This window comes from Centrocercus urophasianus, unplaced genomic scaffold, assembly GCF_019232065.1.
Source record: "Centrocercus urophasianus isolate 14NV4802_14NV808 unplaced genomic scaffold, USGS_Curo_1.0 seq_65, whole genome shotgun sequence".
In the NCBI taxonomy this organism is placed as follows: Eukaryota; Metazoa; Chordata; class Aves; order Galliformes; family Phasianidae; genus Centrocercus; species Centrocercus urophasianus.
In genome coordinates, this window is record NW_024885255.1 from 482,888 (window position 1) to 497,959 (window position 15,072).

At 47.3% G+C, this 15,072-nt stretch overlaps 1 protein-coding gene across 1 annotated transcript; it reads left to right on the plus strand.

Annotated features, from left to right (window-relative positions):
* The first annotated feature begins 7,652 nt into the window (after positions 1-7,652).
* LOC122170224 (putative small proline-rich protein 5) lies at positions 7,653-7,952 on the plus strand. Its single transcript, XM_042836920.1, has one exon. It carries the CDS (start codon positions 7,653-7,655, stop codon positions 7,950-7,952), a length of 300 nt encoding a protein of 99 aa, XP_042692854.1.
* The last annotated feature ends 7,120 nt before the right edge of the window (positions 7,953-15,072 follow it).

The window sequence follows — 15,072 nt, forward strand, 5'->3', positions numbered from 1 at the left end:
GTGACAGCAGGGGCACTGAGTGGGGTGGTGATGTGAAAGCAAAGCCCCAAAGTGGGGAAGCAGGATGGGTAGAGGAGTCGATCCTGCTGGGTGCGGAAACACTCGGTGGAAATCTGAATGCAAAGCAGAGCATGGAAAGGTGCGTGCATCTCAACACAAGGCTCTTCTCCTTCCCAGTGCTCCTGCTCTGACCAAAGATGTGCTCCCGTGCTGACAGAGGCTGCCACAGCTCTGAGAGCTCCTCCTGCCACAGCGGGGGCTCCTCCTGCCATGGCTCTGAGGAGGTCACCTGCCACGAAGTGAGCGCCGTGCAGGACGTGACGCCCGTGGTGGTCCTGCAGCCTCAGGGTCCCGTGGTCACTGTGCCTGCTCAGGGCCCCGTGGCTCCCGTTCCATGCCAGCAGCAACAGCAGCAGATCAAGCAGCCGGTGCAGTGGCCCACGCAGCAGCAGAAGTGAAGGGGTTCTGCTCATCCCTCACCTCTGCAGGGCGCATCCCTAAGCAGGGGCAGCTCCTGCCCCTTCTCTCCAGCACATATTGCCTCTCCTGATGCTGTGACGTGGCATTGGCACATCAGAAGTGTGATTTGCCCTCTTGCATTTGTATCCGTTATTTTCCTGCTTCTGTATCCAGTAGCAAAGATGTGATATTAAAATGTAAAGCTCACAAAACGCGCTGGTGTCCTCGTTGTGTGTCCACCATTTACCACCTTTAGCATCATCTCCAAGCCCAGCTTTGTGAATGGAAGCTGCCTTCCACGTTGCAGACTGCTTCCCTCTTCCCATTGCAGCAGTGCATCAAGGCTTCCGTCCCCACCCTTGTGCATTTGCCAGACAAATCCAGATGCCAGGCTGGGCAAAACTGTCTGGGTTGAAGGTTAAAGCCACCCTGTGCAATGCCTGGCCCTGGGGCTCTGAGTCTTGGCACGTTTTGAAAGAGCTAAAAAAAAAAAATGCCTTGGATTTGCAATACGGAATTTTCCTTACGTGGCTCCATCTAGGAAGCCTGGAACTCACTGGTGACCATGAACAAGTGGGCATAAGCAGTGGTTCTATTTAATCTTCCTTCTGATCTATTCTATATCAAGAATACGGGGTTAAATAGATTATTTCCACAAGCTCACTCTACCTCTGAAAATGCCAACAAGGTCTCGTATTGCCTAGATGAAATATCAGCTGTTGCAAAAAGCCCCTTGGGTGTAAATCAGGCTGTGCACTCACCACTGACTCCCATTGTGAACTGCAGACTCATGACTGAGCATCACATTGGCTGAGGGGAAAAAAAAGGAAAAAAAAACCACCTTGAATTTTCTCAGCAGAATCCAGAAAAGGGCTGAACTTTCCTAGAAGGGGTAGGAAAACAGGGATTTCAAATGGTGAGCTGTATTTCCCATTGTGCCGTGCTCATCCTCAGGTTCTTCTCCAGCATCCAACAGTGCAGAGGCTGCCAAAATTCATGCCTCCGTGGGCTGAGAGCTGTGCACTGTGTAATGTGCCAGGTATTTAATTAACGAAGGCTTAGCACTGAGCCTTTGAAAGAAACTAGAAGCTTATTATTAGCACTTGTTTTATTATTACTGTTAATTAAAGCAATGAGGGCATCGTTCCCATTGAGGATGGCAGGTGAAGGGGTCAGAGACGTGCAGCACGGAACTGGCGGATGTTGCATGGTGCCACAATCTGCACCTGTCCCATGGCCACCCAGGTGCTGAACCCATCCTGGGAGGATGAAACCAAAGCAGACGGAGGCTCTGAGTCAGGCCTGAGCCCGACTGAAGGCATTTGAGGGAAGGGGAGATAAAATCTCCTGTCTTCATGCTTTTAAAGCAGTCCAAGTTCTCACGTACGTGCCCGCTGTGTTGTGACAGTGGATGAAGGAGGAGGTGGGGAGTGGAGACAGCAAATCTCACCTGAGCTGGGGTTCTATTATCTCAGCTCACAGTGCTGAGAAGGGAAGCTGAGAAGGAAAGTGGATTGTGCCAATCCGGCGAGAAACCATGCTCACTTTCCTCCTGTCATCACAACGCCATCACAACTCAGTGCCAAGAGCATTCCCTGGGAATGGCTCAGCCCAGTCAGCAGCAGAGAGGGGACAAGAAACGGGCCAGGAAAAGCACAATGAACCTAAAGAAACCACCAGAAATGGAAGAGGCCTGGAGTGCTCCCAGAGCACATCTCTTTCTGTCGCTTTTGTCTCTGCTACCCTTTGAGATAAGCAGGTGTAAACCCATACTGAGAGCCTCCCTACAGTGAACTGTGACTTCTTCCAGAGCCTTCCTACAGTAAACTGGGACTTCTTTCAGTCCTGCTTTGTCCTTGTCTATGTGATAGCACCTTTTGAATGACGTTATTTGGTGTGATTTATCAGGAGGAAAACAAGGAGTATTCCACAGAAGGTCTCTCCCACCTGCACTGTTTACAGTAAACAAGGTGCTTGATTTAGACAGAGCCAGATCTGTGTGGAGGGAGTAAACAGAGCTGGAGTCTATAAATAAGTTATTATAAACCATCAGTCCAATCACATATCTTTGCCTACAACACAGGTATGAGGGGACAGGTGGGGTCAAACTGCAGGGAATAGGCTGGGAGAGGAGATTTTATGGAGACGTCAGTGTGAGGCACTGCTGGAGAACTGGGGCTTTGCCATCCCCTGCCCACAGCCTTTCGTCTGCTGCTTTTCCTTCCCAACATCTGACTCACCTGCTTTATTTTTACCTCTCTTTAATATGACAACAGATTTACTCCTGCGCATGACCGCGTATTCCTAAAGGCATCCGCCAACTGAGAGGTAAATAAAACTTTGGAGAGAAGTATTTATAGATCCGTGGTGTACATTGTGATACCACGGCACAGGCACAAATAGGGCGGTCCAAGGGATGGCGGTGATTCAGCGGAGCATCACCCAGAATCAGTTCTGCCTGACGCCTAATCCCGCAATGCCATCCTGGTGCTGACACATTCTTGCCTCTTATGTGACAAGAAATTGTAATTGCTGGGTTATATGGGCATGACCTGCATGGAGAAATGGGAAGGAATCCTGGGGTTCACCCGTGATTCAGGGGAAAACCCACTGGGAACGTGCACCTCCAGCACAGCAGGATGGATTGTGTGGTTTTTCTTAAGCTACAGTCCCATCCCTGTGTATTTCCACAGGAGCTGCAGAAATCTTGTGGCTGAGTGCTGGAAGTGGGACAGCAGCACTAGAAAGGCTCTGTCCCAGCTAAAAGTTCATGGGTCACCTTCAATATCATGAAGCTGAAGATCTTCAGCCTTGCTACAGAGGTGGGAACGTGACCCACCTCATTACCACCTCAACTAGTAAATGTTTCCCCAAATTAAAATAAAGGTGTTTCATTTAAAGTGCTGGGAGATAATAGGAGTGAATTAAAGAAGGACAAAGGGAACCTGGAGTGAAAAGTAATTGCTCCTATGGGAAGATGAGCGGGATCTAAGACCAACGGGTGAACCTCAAACCATTGTGCTCTGGGGTTTGGTATCACTGCCATTAGCACAGTGCTGCACATTTATGCAATGCCAACACATATAGCAAGAGAAAAAAAAAAAAGAAATATCACAGTTAGGACATTCCATAAAGACAGCTTGAAATTAGAAATAATAATTAGAAATAAGGAACTTCTTAGGGCTAATTCCAAATGTCTCATTAACGTTTCCGGTTCCATTGAGCAATTCAGTGAGAATATTCCTGCACTAAGCGTAATCCCCATGAGCTGCCACTCATAATCAGTTTTCTTTCACATGGACACGCGATCACGTTTGGCTCTTGTCCCATGTGACATCCCAGCACAGCTTGAAGAAATGATGCTTCTGCATTACGAACGTCGCTTCCGCTGGATGCTCGCAGCCCATGACCTGATCTATTAGGATCTCCAGCACTGGCGTCACTTTGCACGAAATACCTTCCAATCTCTTTCATAGGGAGGTGAAGGAATTAAGGCACTATTAATAACCCATGGGACAATTAGAATGCTAAAAGCACAGTGCATCAAAGGGAAAATGTCGGAAGCTGAATACAGCGGATAGAAATGGGCTGGGATGTGTAATTATGCTGCACTTGCCAAGAGATGTCTCATGTCCCAGATAACCCTGTGGAAGAGTATAAAAGCTCTTTCACCCTGGTTTTCCTCATCTGCTCCTCTGCTCCCATACATCTCCATTCCTGTTGCTGAAAGGGTGAGTCTGTTTTTCTGTTTCTCCTATGTTTCTCTATGAAACCATCTGCTTCCATACAAGCTTTGGTAGAATTGGAGCACAGTACCAACTCCTTCACTCTGGACCATGGTCATGGTAGAGACCAAGTTGTTGTAACCCACATAAGCTGTTTTATTAACGAAAATGACAAGGGGAATATAGATTTGCAGGTACAGGCACAAAAAAAAAAAAAAGAAAAAAAGATGGAGAAGGACAGAGAAAGAACTTCATGAAAAATACTTGCAAAGTTTTTGAGGACAAAAGCACTGGAGGGTCTAGAGCTGCCTATGGGCTGTGCACATGCGGTGTAATCTTTTCACTAATATCTGTTAAATGTCATGTAAATAATGCAGAAGGGATGGAAATCACCTCCCAGTATCTAAGCAATATTGAAATCTTCTTATTCATGAGGATCAAGAAATCGAGAAAACAGGGAATTCCAGAGCAAATTAGGGAAAGCAGGGGCTGCTGTACCAGCATGACGTCTTTCTTTATCTTCCTACAGCTTTGCCAACACTCCATAAAGATGTGCTCCCGCGGGTCCTCCTGCCACAGCCACGAGACCTCCTGCCACGGCTCCCGCTCCTCCTGCCACGACTCGGAGCCCTCCTGCCATTACACCATCCAGAGGGTCCCCGTGCCCAAGTACACCTATGTGACACCGTGCTGCCCCCCCGGTGCAGACCTTCTGCCCCCCAGTGCAGCGTTACTGCCCCCCGGTGCAGCGTTACTGCCCACCCACCCCCTATTGCCCCCAGTACACCAAGAACATCTGCAAGCTGCCATCATCATTCCCCAAATATTAGCTGCGCCGGCTGCCTGCTGCTCTTGATGCCCAACGCACGAACCGCCAGATTCCCATTTGGAAACCTCAAATCCCATTTGGAGTGAATCCTTGAATCCTTCTGCTGTGATTAGAATTGCCTTCAAAATGTAAATTTTATCTGTTTCGATGTATTTAGCAAGAAACATCCCGTCTTTGTTCTTCTCCTGAAGGCTGGGAACGGCTTCTCCTGCTAGCACCTGACTTAATGATGTGTCATCCTCCAACCATGTAGACGAGCTAATAAAATCTCATTGCCCCAAACAGAAGAAGTTTGATTTGTTGACTCTTTGACATCTTTACCTAAGAATTATCTTTACTTTTCAGCGTGTTTTCAGCACGGTTTCTTGCTCTTCTCTGCCCACACATCACCAAATGCCCACATGCCAACGTTTAAAAATGAGTGAGAGCCATTCATCCCAACCACATTCCTGCAGCAGCTGCATGGTTCACATGCAGCACACAGAGAGCTCTCCTACACCCTGCCTGGCACTGTCTGTCCCTGTTCCCTAACTCAGCAGTGCAGCATGCTTCATTTCTTAATCTGACTCAGAATTACAAAGGGTTTGAGGTGTCTAATAAATGCAAATAGGCACCTAGAGGACTTCTCTAACCCTCCTTCTTTCACTGGACTGCAAATTACTATTTTCAGCAAATGCTGCACACTGAATTAAACGCCAAACCTCTCTTTGCTTTCACAAGCTAAGTTAATCCTTATCTCGCAGACGCCAGCCCATCTAGCTGAGATGTCTGTTTCAGAACAGGATGGCTCACTTCCTTCTGCCGGTTCCTCCGCATCGGTGTCACAAAGAGCTCGACAATTAATTTCTTCTTTTGCAGCTGATTTCTGGTAGCCGTGCTGGGGTGAAGTGATAGCACCCAATAGTGACAGCAGAGTCCTCCCTAAATACACCTCTTCATCAACCTTGCTGAACCATTTCTATATTGCTTACAACTCCTGGGTTGTTCAGAGGGCTGCAGGTGAGCTTCTCTTTATCCAAGGCTAGCTTAATTTTTTTGCTTGAGAAATCAAGAAGTAAAATAAATCTAACCAGAATATGAAGGCATATTGCCCTGGGGTGAAGTTAGCATGATTTAGCATCTCACAAAAGATGGCTATTCTGCCAGATTTTTTCCTTAATTTATCATGAAAGCAAACCTCAAATGATATCTCTGTCAGGATAACTGATGCCACATGAGCTCAGTGAGCAACTTTTCAGACCCTCCTGTTCTACCTGCAGGAGCACTGATCCAAGGATTGTTCCCTGAGGGTCCTGCAGCTCCCACCTGGATAATAATTGCAGTATAGGAATGAAAACACATTTTATTGCCTTGAAGTCAAGTTGCAGAGCTCTGTAAGAGAAAAGGTGAAACGCTGCAGTGAGTAAAAACTACTGAATTGTTCAAGTAAATCAGGAGCCCGATGTGATTTGGGATCTGAAAATAGGATGCGAGTTGGCTAGTAGCTGGCTTAATGGCTGGGATCTGATATCCTCGCCTTCTAGGGGGGTGTAAGTAGAACAGCATGATGGCACAAGGGAATGACAGCAAATCGCTGGTGAACTCACGAGTGGAATGAAAAAACCGGAATTGGGAGCATCCTTCTAACGTCAGCTCCAGTGTTCAGGCATCAGGCGCGCTTGGGCCAGTCAGCAGGACTTCCCTCTAAGGATGGTCCGTGTGAGTTGCAGCTGTTAATTAATGTCCCTCGTGTCACGACAGATGTATCAGCAAAAATGTGAGGGTGCCACACCGACCAAGGGGCAGCGGGCAGGGTAGGAGTCAACGCTTTGAACTGCTTGTTGATGCAACGCTGGTTGCCCAATGACAAATCACTCTTTAACTCCTGGGTTAGGTTCGTTCATAATGTATAAATATTTAACTGCCTACAAAATCCTCTTATGAAGCAGGTTAGGAAATCCACTGCCTATTAACTTGTTAAGGGAAAAATAATAATTGGTTTTCCTGACCTTGTCAAATCGGAAATGCTAAAAAAAAGACACAAGATAAGTAAGAACATGGTTGATTGTCAGCATTGCCAAAGGATGCATAATCTCTTGGACAAGCCCATTGGGAGCATATAAAAGTTCATATCCACTGCTGTTCCTTCATTCAGCTTCACTTCTCAGCGCTCTTCCCTCGTCCTGCAAAGGGTAAGTTGGGTTATATTGAATTATCTAACACTTGGAATCAGAAATCACACTGGATTTTGGCTGACTGGTTCTGTGTTCAGACCTTGCCTTTCTTGTTTGTAGTCTGTGACTGGGTACCTTTGGGATCTAGCATGGAATTAATTCCCAAACTCCTTGGAAATGGAGGGAGAAACATAACAACTAAATCACTGCTGAGTACCAGTTGTAAATTTCAATCTTCAAATCAGCAGTATCTTGCTAGGAAAATTTCCACCAGAGTGGGGCCACTGTCGAGTATCCCCAGAAGGACACAGGATCCATTTCGGAGTTAGGATCTCCTACATGTTACAAAGAAGAGGAGAATGAACTTCCCCAGAATAACCCAGAAAAAATACACAAGGAAGAATGCAGCAATTTAGAGGGGAGCTGCTGTACCAGCATGACATCTCTCTCTTCTTCTTCCTACAGCTTTGCCAACACTCCATAAAGATGTGCTCCCGCGGGTCCTCCTGCCACAGCCACGAGACCTCCTGCCACGGCTCCCGCTCCTCCTGCCACGACTCGGAGCCCTCCTGCCATTACACCATCCAGAGGGTCCCCGTGCCCAAGTACACCTACGTGACACCGTGCTGCCCCCCGGTGCAGACCTTCTGCCCCCCAGTGCAGCGCTATTGCCCCCCTGTGCAGCCCTGCTGTCCCCCGCTGAAGACCTACTGCCCACCCATCCCGTACTGCCCCCAGTACACCAAGAACATCTGCAAGCTGCCACCATCATGCCCCAAATACTAGCTGCACGATCCAGCCATGCTCCACAACCACTGGCTGCCTCCTCCTTGGACACCATGGCCATCGGTTGACGCATCGCTATGGACATCCCAGGGTCTCTGCTCTCTGCCTCATCCCTGCTGTGTATAATGTGCTCTCCCAGTCATCTTACAAGGATTCGCTCTTTCCAATGACTCGGGAAATGTTCTCTTCGTGTGTTCAGTGCATAATTATAATTGGGAACCTTTTCATGCCTTGCATTTCTGTTTAAGACTCATCCAGCTGTGGGAAACAATAAAGCTTACAATTAATTTGACTCGTATTCTCCTTTCATTTCCTTATTCACTTTTCAGGCTCTTGGATTACTCCCTTGCCACCATTGTCAGTGTCCAACAACAATTTCTGGGTACATCTGGGGAGAAAAGAGTCACATTAGTAGAGAAAATAAGTCCTCATCTACCAAAGCTCCATGTAGATCTCGAGGACAGAGCACCACAAAGCTTCCCTTCCTACCACCAACCCACCAGCTATTCTGCAGAGGTTCTTCATCCAACTGTCTTGGAAACAACAAAAATAAAAGACTATTGACTGCAAATTGAATGTTAGTTTCTGGGGACATGCACAGTTCGTTCTATGAAAGGGTAATAAATGATTCACAGTTGCTATTCTTCTTAGTCAATACATGCAAATAATGTCCTCCAAGATCAGCTGTTCAACTTGCCCATATCAGTGCTTTCAAATATCTCAGTATCTCTGTAAAGCTGAGAAAACAGAGGTCATGAATTTTTCCTCCCCACACCAGCGCTGTTTGTTGCCAACACATCCTTTGGAATGGAGAAATGGCCAAGCTCCAAGAAGGTCAGTTTTGTCTAAGATTCAGGTACATCAGCATAGCACCAATCCTAGCACTGTGATTTCTCTCTTACTGAGAAATCATCACTCAAATCCTGCTGAATGTATCCAGGCGTGTGTCAACATCCACATCACTCAAAAATCAGCATTTCCTCACTCTAGGTTGGGCTTTCCTGCTGTACTCCTCTGGAACAGCTGCACATAGTGGATGTGAAACCTTCAGAATGATATTTTCAATCGCAGGCCCTGATAATGAAAGATTCAGAAACATTTGTAAGCAGTGGAACCTGAAGAAGCCCCACTGGGAAATCTGTGGAAGACGTGGAAAGAGTTGAGGGGATGTTGATGCGATGCTGCTGGAGGACAGCAAGAACAAGGATAGGAGCAGGATGGGTGCAGACAGTGGGAAAGCACCAATTTCATCACCTGGGCAGGCTCTGTTTTCTTCAGTGATGGAATTGCTATGATAGATTGGTAGCTGACACTGCAGGTCTTGGAGGTCTTTTCTAGCCTAAATGCTTCCATGATTCCATGACTTGCTTTTGATGTCATTTCCTCTTGACGTTAAACAACAGGTAAATTAAAATCCTGAGCTGTCACTTGGACACAGCAGTTAGCCTGCTACAGGAGTCAGCATTTCTGAGCCGTAATGACATCTCTGCCCCTGATGCAATCCCAGGTGCCCAGTGGCACGCTAATTAACATCTATCAGATTACTGTCAGTCTGCAGGAAACAGGAAAAATACCACTTCCCAGATCTTCATGGGGAATTCGTTAGGAGTAAAATACGGGAGAGAATATCACGCGTCAAAGAGGAAGGGCTAAGACTAGGGCAGCACCGACACGTGCCATACTGAGAGCGTGAATAATCCCACTGCCATTGCACAGCGGTGCCTCATGCCCAAGATCACCTTTCAGAGCTACATAAAAGCCTGCTCAGCCCAGACCTCCTCACTTGCCATCCCTTCCTGACTCTTCTCCTGTTGCTGCAGAGGTAAGGATGCTTCTCCTTTTCATTCTGGCTCCGTGTTGCTATATGAAGGCTCTGGGGTGGGAAATGGGCTTTGGGAGAGGATGGTGGGGCTCTCTGTGTTGAACTGAAGGTCTGGGCTTTGTGCAGGAATGCACAAAGCAAGATGAGGAGAGGGTGAGGCAGACCCTCCTTATGAGGAGCAGCTGAGGGAGCTGGGGTTGTTCAGTCTAGAGAAGAGGAGGCTCAGGGGAGACCTCATTGCACTGTACAACTTCCTGAAGGGAGGTTGTGGTGAAGAGGGATTTGGCCTCTTCTCCCAGGCAATGAGCAGCACACGGGGCAATGGCCGCAAGTTGTATCAGAGGAGGTTGAGGTTGGACATAAGGAAGAACTTTTTCTCTCAGAGGGTGGTCAGGACTGCAATGGCTGCCCAGGGGGGTGGAGGAGGTGCCATCCCTGGCAGTGCTCAAGAGGCGTCTGGATGAGGAGCTGTGTGATGTGGTTTGGTGCTGGTGGTGGCTGTGGTGATGAGGAGACGGTTGGACTGGATGATCTTACAGGTCGTTTCCAACCTTGTGATTCTATGATTCTATGACCCAAGTGGGATAGAGTTGGAAGAAACAAAGAATTCAATAAGGAGATCAATAATAATAATAATTTTAATAAGAAAGAAAGAAGTGGGTGAGGGTGGGAGAGAAGCATGCCTGGGTGTCTTCTCATAGCCGTAATCTCCTGATCCCAGCAGCTTTGCCAACACTCCATAAAGATGTGCTCCCGCGGGTCCTCCTGCCACAGCCACGAGACCTCCTGCCACGGCTCCCGCTCCTCCTGCCACGACTCGGAGCCCTCCTGCCATTACACCATCCAGAGGGTCCCTGTGCCCAAGTACACCTATGTGACACCGTGCTGCCCCCCGGTGCAGACCTTCTGCCCCCCAGTGCAGCGCTATTGCCCCCCTGTGCAGCCCTGCTGCCCCCCAGTGAAGCGCTATTGCCCCCCACTGCAGCCCTGCTGCCCCCCAGTGAAGACCTACTGCCCACCCATCCCTTACTGCCCTCAGTACACCAAGAACATCTGCAAGCTGCCTCCACCGTGCCCCAAGTTCTAACAGCAGGATCCGGCCGTGCACCTGGCTCTGCAACCCACGGACACCTTCCTGCTCAACGCACTGACCTCATCCCCAGCGTTCATTGCTTATCAGCCACACTGCTTCTCCATAAGGAAATGCTTTCAAAGCAGGTGGAGGGCCATGCAATATCGGGGTGCACAACCTCTGGTTCATTACCTGTTTGAGCTCTTTCCACCAGTGCAACGCACGGTGTTTGCTGCCAGTAGTTTCCTTCTTGCTTTGCTGCTCCCATCTTCAGCCAAGAAATAAAAGCTGGATTTCAACCATTCTGGAGGTGTTTAGTCACTATTCTGTCCTATTGAATTCGTGGGTTTTGAGCTGTGTTTTAATCACTGGTGGACTCAGCCATAGCGTGAGGAGCACCAATGAGGGGTGGAAGTTGGGGAAATGCTCACAGCACTGCACAGAGGGGCTGCAAGAACTGCACTGGGTCAATTCTGGGTAAAAACTGAGTGTTTGCATTAAGCAGATGCAGTGAGGGTGTAAGAGTTACAGCCAGGGGCTTTCCCTGCCCAGCCACGTTGGCTCTCCACATGGGATCTTTAAAAGGTGCTGCTATATTTGGAAACAAAACAAAGCAAATCCTGCAGGGACATTAACTGCACCTTGGAACACCCTCAATTAAATGTTTTCTACAGTGTAAAATGAGCAAAGGTTTCCCAAGCATGATTCATCCATCCTGGGGCAAGCAAAGCTGGGTGAGCTGCACGCTAAAATCCCCAGTAAATAACCAGTTGGTGCAGAAGTAATCGGAAATAGTTCTCTGTAAGTTAGAGAAATTTGTCATTATGGAGGAACAGCCTATTTAAAAGGAAAAGCTGCCAATTGAAGACAGAGGGCAATTAATTACAGAGTTGAAATCCTTCTTGTTACCATTACTAAGAGGTGGCTCACTTTCAACTGGTGGGAAACGCATTAAAAACTCCTTCCCTTCTGCATTCCTCACTTCTCCCAAATCAGGTGTGTTGGGTCATCAATAATTGGGATGGCTCCAATAAGGTGCTGGGTCAATAACTGGGATGGCTCCAATAAGGTGTTGGGTCAATAACTGGGATGACTCCAATTGAATGTTGGGTCAATAACTGGGATGGCTCCAATTGGGTGTTGGCTTTTATTGCTCACGAGTGGTTTTGTCTTCAGGTACATGCATTCACTTTCCTTTCATGCCCCAGGCTTTCAACTTTCTATTTCGTGATTAATCACAGCCCTTTCTGCTTCCTGCTCTAGTCCCACAAAGGACTCACAGCTCTAACTGGGTTACATTTTCCTCTATGCTTAAGCCTGAAGTTTTGTTAACTTCCGGATGAGAAGTTGCAGACATAACAGGAAACAAGAATGAAAGTTTTGTCAGCTTCATCACCTGCAAAGATCAAGCACTGGGTGGATGTTTTGCATCAGTATAACAAATAAAAATGATAACAAAAATCCAAGACCATAAGAATTTGCAAAGGGAAGAAGTTCTCCATGCCCAATGCTTTAGATAGCTTAGAAAACAGTTCTGCTCCACTGCATCCAACAGCTTAATAGCAGATTTCCACAACCAGGATGAACTATTAGCAAAGCCCTGAAGGTTTAATGAGGGGGAATTTACATTAGTTGTTACATGGCAATGATTGCTTCACCGCATTCATAATTCACAAACAAAATAAACATCACTGCCTTACTCCGAGCATCTTACGTAGGTCTCTGTGTTTGTTCACTAAGCCTAAAAGGTAATGGGGATTATTATTATTTTTTTTTTCTTCCAGTTTGTAGCGAGGGATTGGGGAATTGTTTTCTGGTCCTCAGGTTCTCTGACCATTCCTCACAGATGGCTTCAGGCACAGCTGCTGTGCTCAGCCAGCTCCATCAGCAGCACTGCTTTCCCAACCTACCAGCACAGGGGATGAAGCAGTGCATCACATCCATACAAAGCCCCACAGAAATCTGCCTCTCTTTCATCAACATCTGTCCTATCACACTGCTCACTCTGTCCCCATCTGCAATGTTGCAGGGCACCCTCCTGCTTCCCTGCAGCTCACCAGTCCTCTCCTGGCCATCCCCTGGGTTGCCCTCCCTTTCTTATCAGCTGGTGCCCATCTATGTTGCTGAATTGGGCTCTAATGACATGCAGTGACCTGGTGCATCTGGGTTGTTAGCATGAAGCCAAACAAATTCAGTGGGAGGCAAAGCTCACGTTTTAGCAGATGGGAAGCTGAACCTGGGAAAAGCTTGCTTGGAGAAAGGGAACTTGATGGTTCCTTTTATGATGGAAGGCCATGAGCCAAGCCTAGCAGCAGCACCCCAACAGAAATGGAGTAGGAACGCGTGCTCGATGCCATCAGAAGTAAAATGTCAGTCATGACTTCTCCTGTCCTCAGCATCTGTGATTCTGGGTTTTGCTGTGTTCCAGGAAGCTTAGGAACGCAGAAGGCCTGGATCTTCTCCCATTTACCTCAGCAGAAATCTTCAGTGAAGATGCAGGAGAAGGTGGCCTGGGGTCCTTGGGTGCTCCCACTCACACAGACCCTCATGGCATGAGCAGAGTTTGCCCCAGGGTGACCTCAGCACAAAGCATTTATCATCCAGTCACGGCCCCGGCCCCGTGCCTTCCCCCTGACCGGAGACAAATTGTTAGGCAGACATCAGTTTGGAAACGTCACAATGCTCCACGCGTTATGTGAGGCCTTCAGGCCATCGTGCAAAATAAATATTAACACCATTAATGAATAATTGCAATATGATCATTAGCATTGGCTCTAATGGCTGCCAATGGGTGACGGAGAACCGAGAGTGGAGACGTTCTAAGAATACCTTCCGTAGGTGGATCTTCCATTACTCGAGGGCATATGGGAACTTGAAAACGGAATAGGAATTTTGCAGATCAAGTCATGTTAAGCATATGGTAAGTATGTAAGATTTCCAGACAACTTTTGTGTCTTGTTTTCATGTAAAAAAAAAGGAGTTGGAAAAATAAGGACTCTGATTTGACCCGAAATCAATTCCACATGATTCCATGATGAATTTGCGTGGTTCTTTCGTCTAAAATTTCTGGTATTGGTGACACCAAGGGCATGCATTTTCCCTTATCTCGATTGAGGGATGAGATGTCAAGAGCTTTCTGCTCCACATTTGCTCTTCCGATGAACAGAGGCCCCAAAGAACGCCATCAGGCTTTACTATTTCTGCCTTCATTAACAAAACGTGGGGCCACGGAACTACATTTGGTGGAACTCCATGTAAAGAGATAAAAATCATATGAAGGAGTGACTGACACCCAAAAGGCCCCTGCACATCTCTGGAATCCAGCTCTCCTCAATCCGAATTATGATTTGTGCTTTAATTTGCCACTCACTGCCCATCCAGCATCTCAGTGCCACAGCACTACCAGATGCAAAATGAGCAGAAACATGCTTGTTAAGTGGTTCAAGGGCACCACACATTAACTTGACATTAAAAAATTGTAAAAAATTCACAGAATAAATTGATAATAACACAAAATTGAGGGGTTGGTCAAAAATAATGAGGTGAAGACCAAACAGATGCGGGCACATTCAACAAATAAGTATAGGCTTAGTGGGTAAATCACAAATTGCTGTGGGGTATCTCATTTCCGTCAGGGCCATTTTCAGCTAAATAAAAGGTCTCCCCACCCCTTTGCTCCTCATTCAACTCAACCCCTCAGTTAGCAAGGTAAGTGTTACCTAGGGTTGGCTGCTAACAACGGTTCTCATTTGGCTTTGGTCAAGCAATGAATGGAAATGCTCTTTGATCTACAAATCTGAGGCAGCAACTTTCCCATCCTGTTGGTCTACTGCTTGCTGCAAAAGACTGTTGGTGTGCAGAGCTGAAGCCTTGGGAGTGGAAAAGAAGTCTTTTTGGGATGGGAATTCTGCAAGTGATGTGCATCAGACAGTACAGGGAAGCTCAAAAGATGCAGAAATATTGGTGGGGTAGTGCCAGGTGGCTCAATGTAAGCCTCAGTTTTGTGCAGCTCAATACAAATAAATAGGAAGTGATGTGTGATACGGCTGTCACCCGTGGGGCTAGACAGCGGCATCAGCACGTCAAATTAAAACACATCTCTGAACTTGAAAAGATGGATTGTATCTTAATGTGCGCTGTGTTTCAGATCCAGCTTGGACTACACTACCAACAAACACCATGAGCGTGTGCTGCTCCAGTGGATGCTGCTCTGTTGTGAAGAGCAA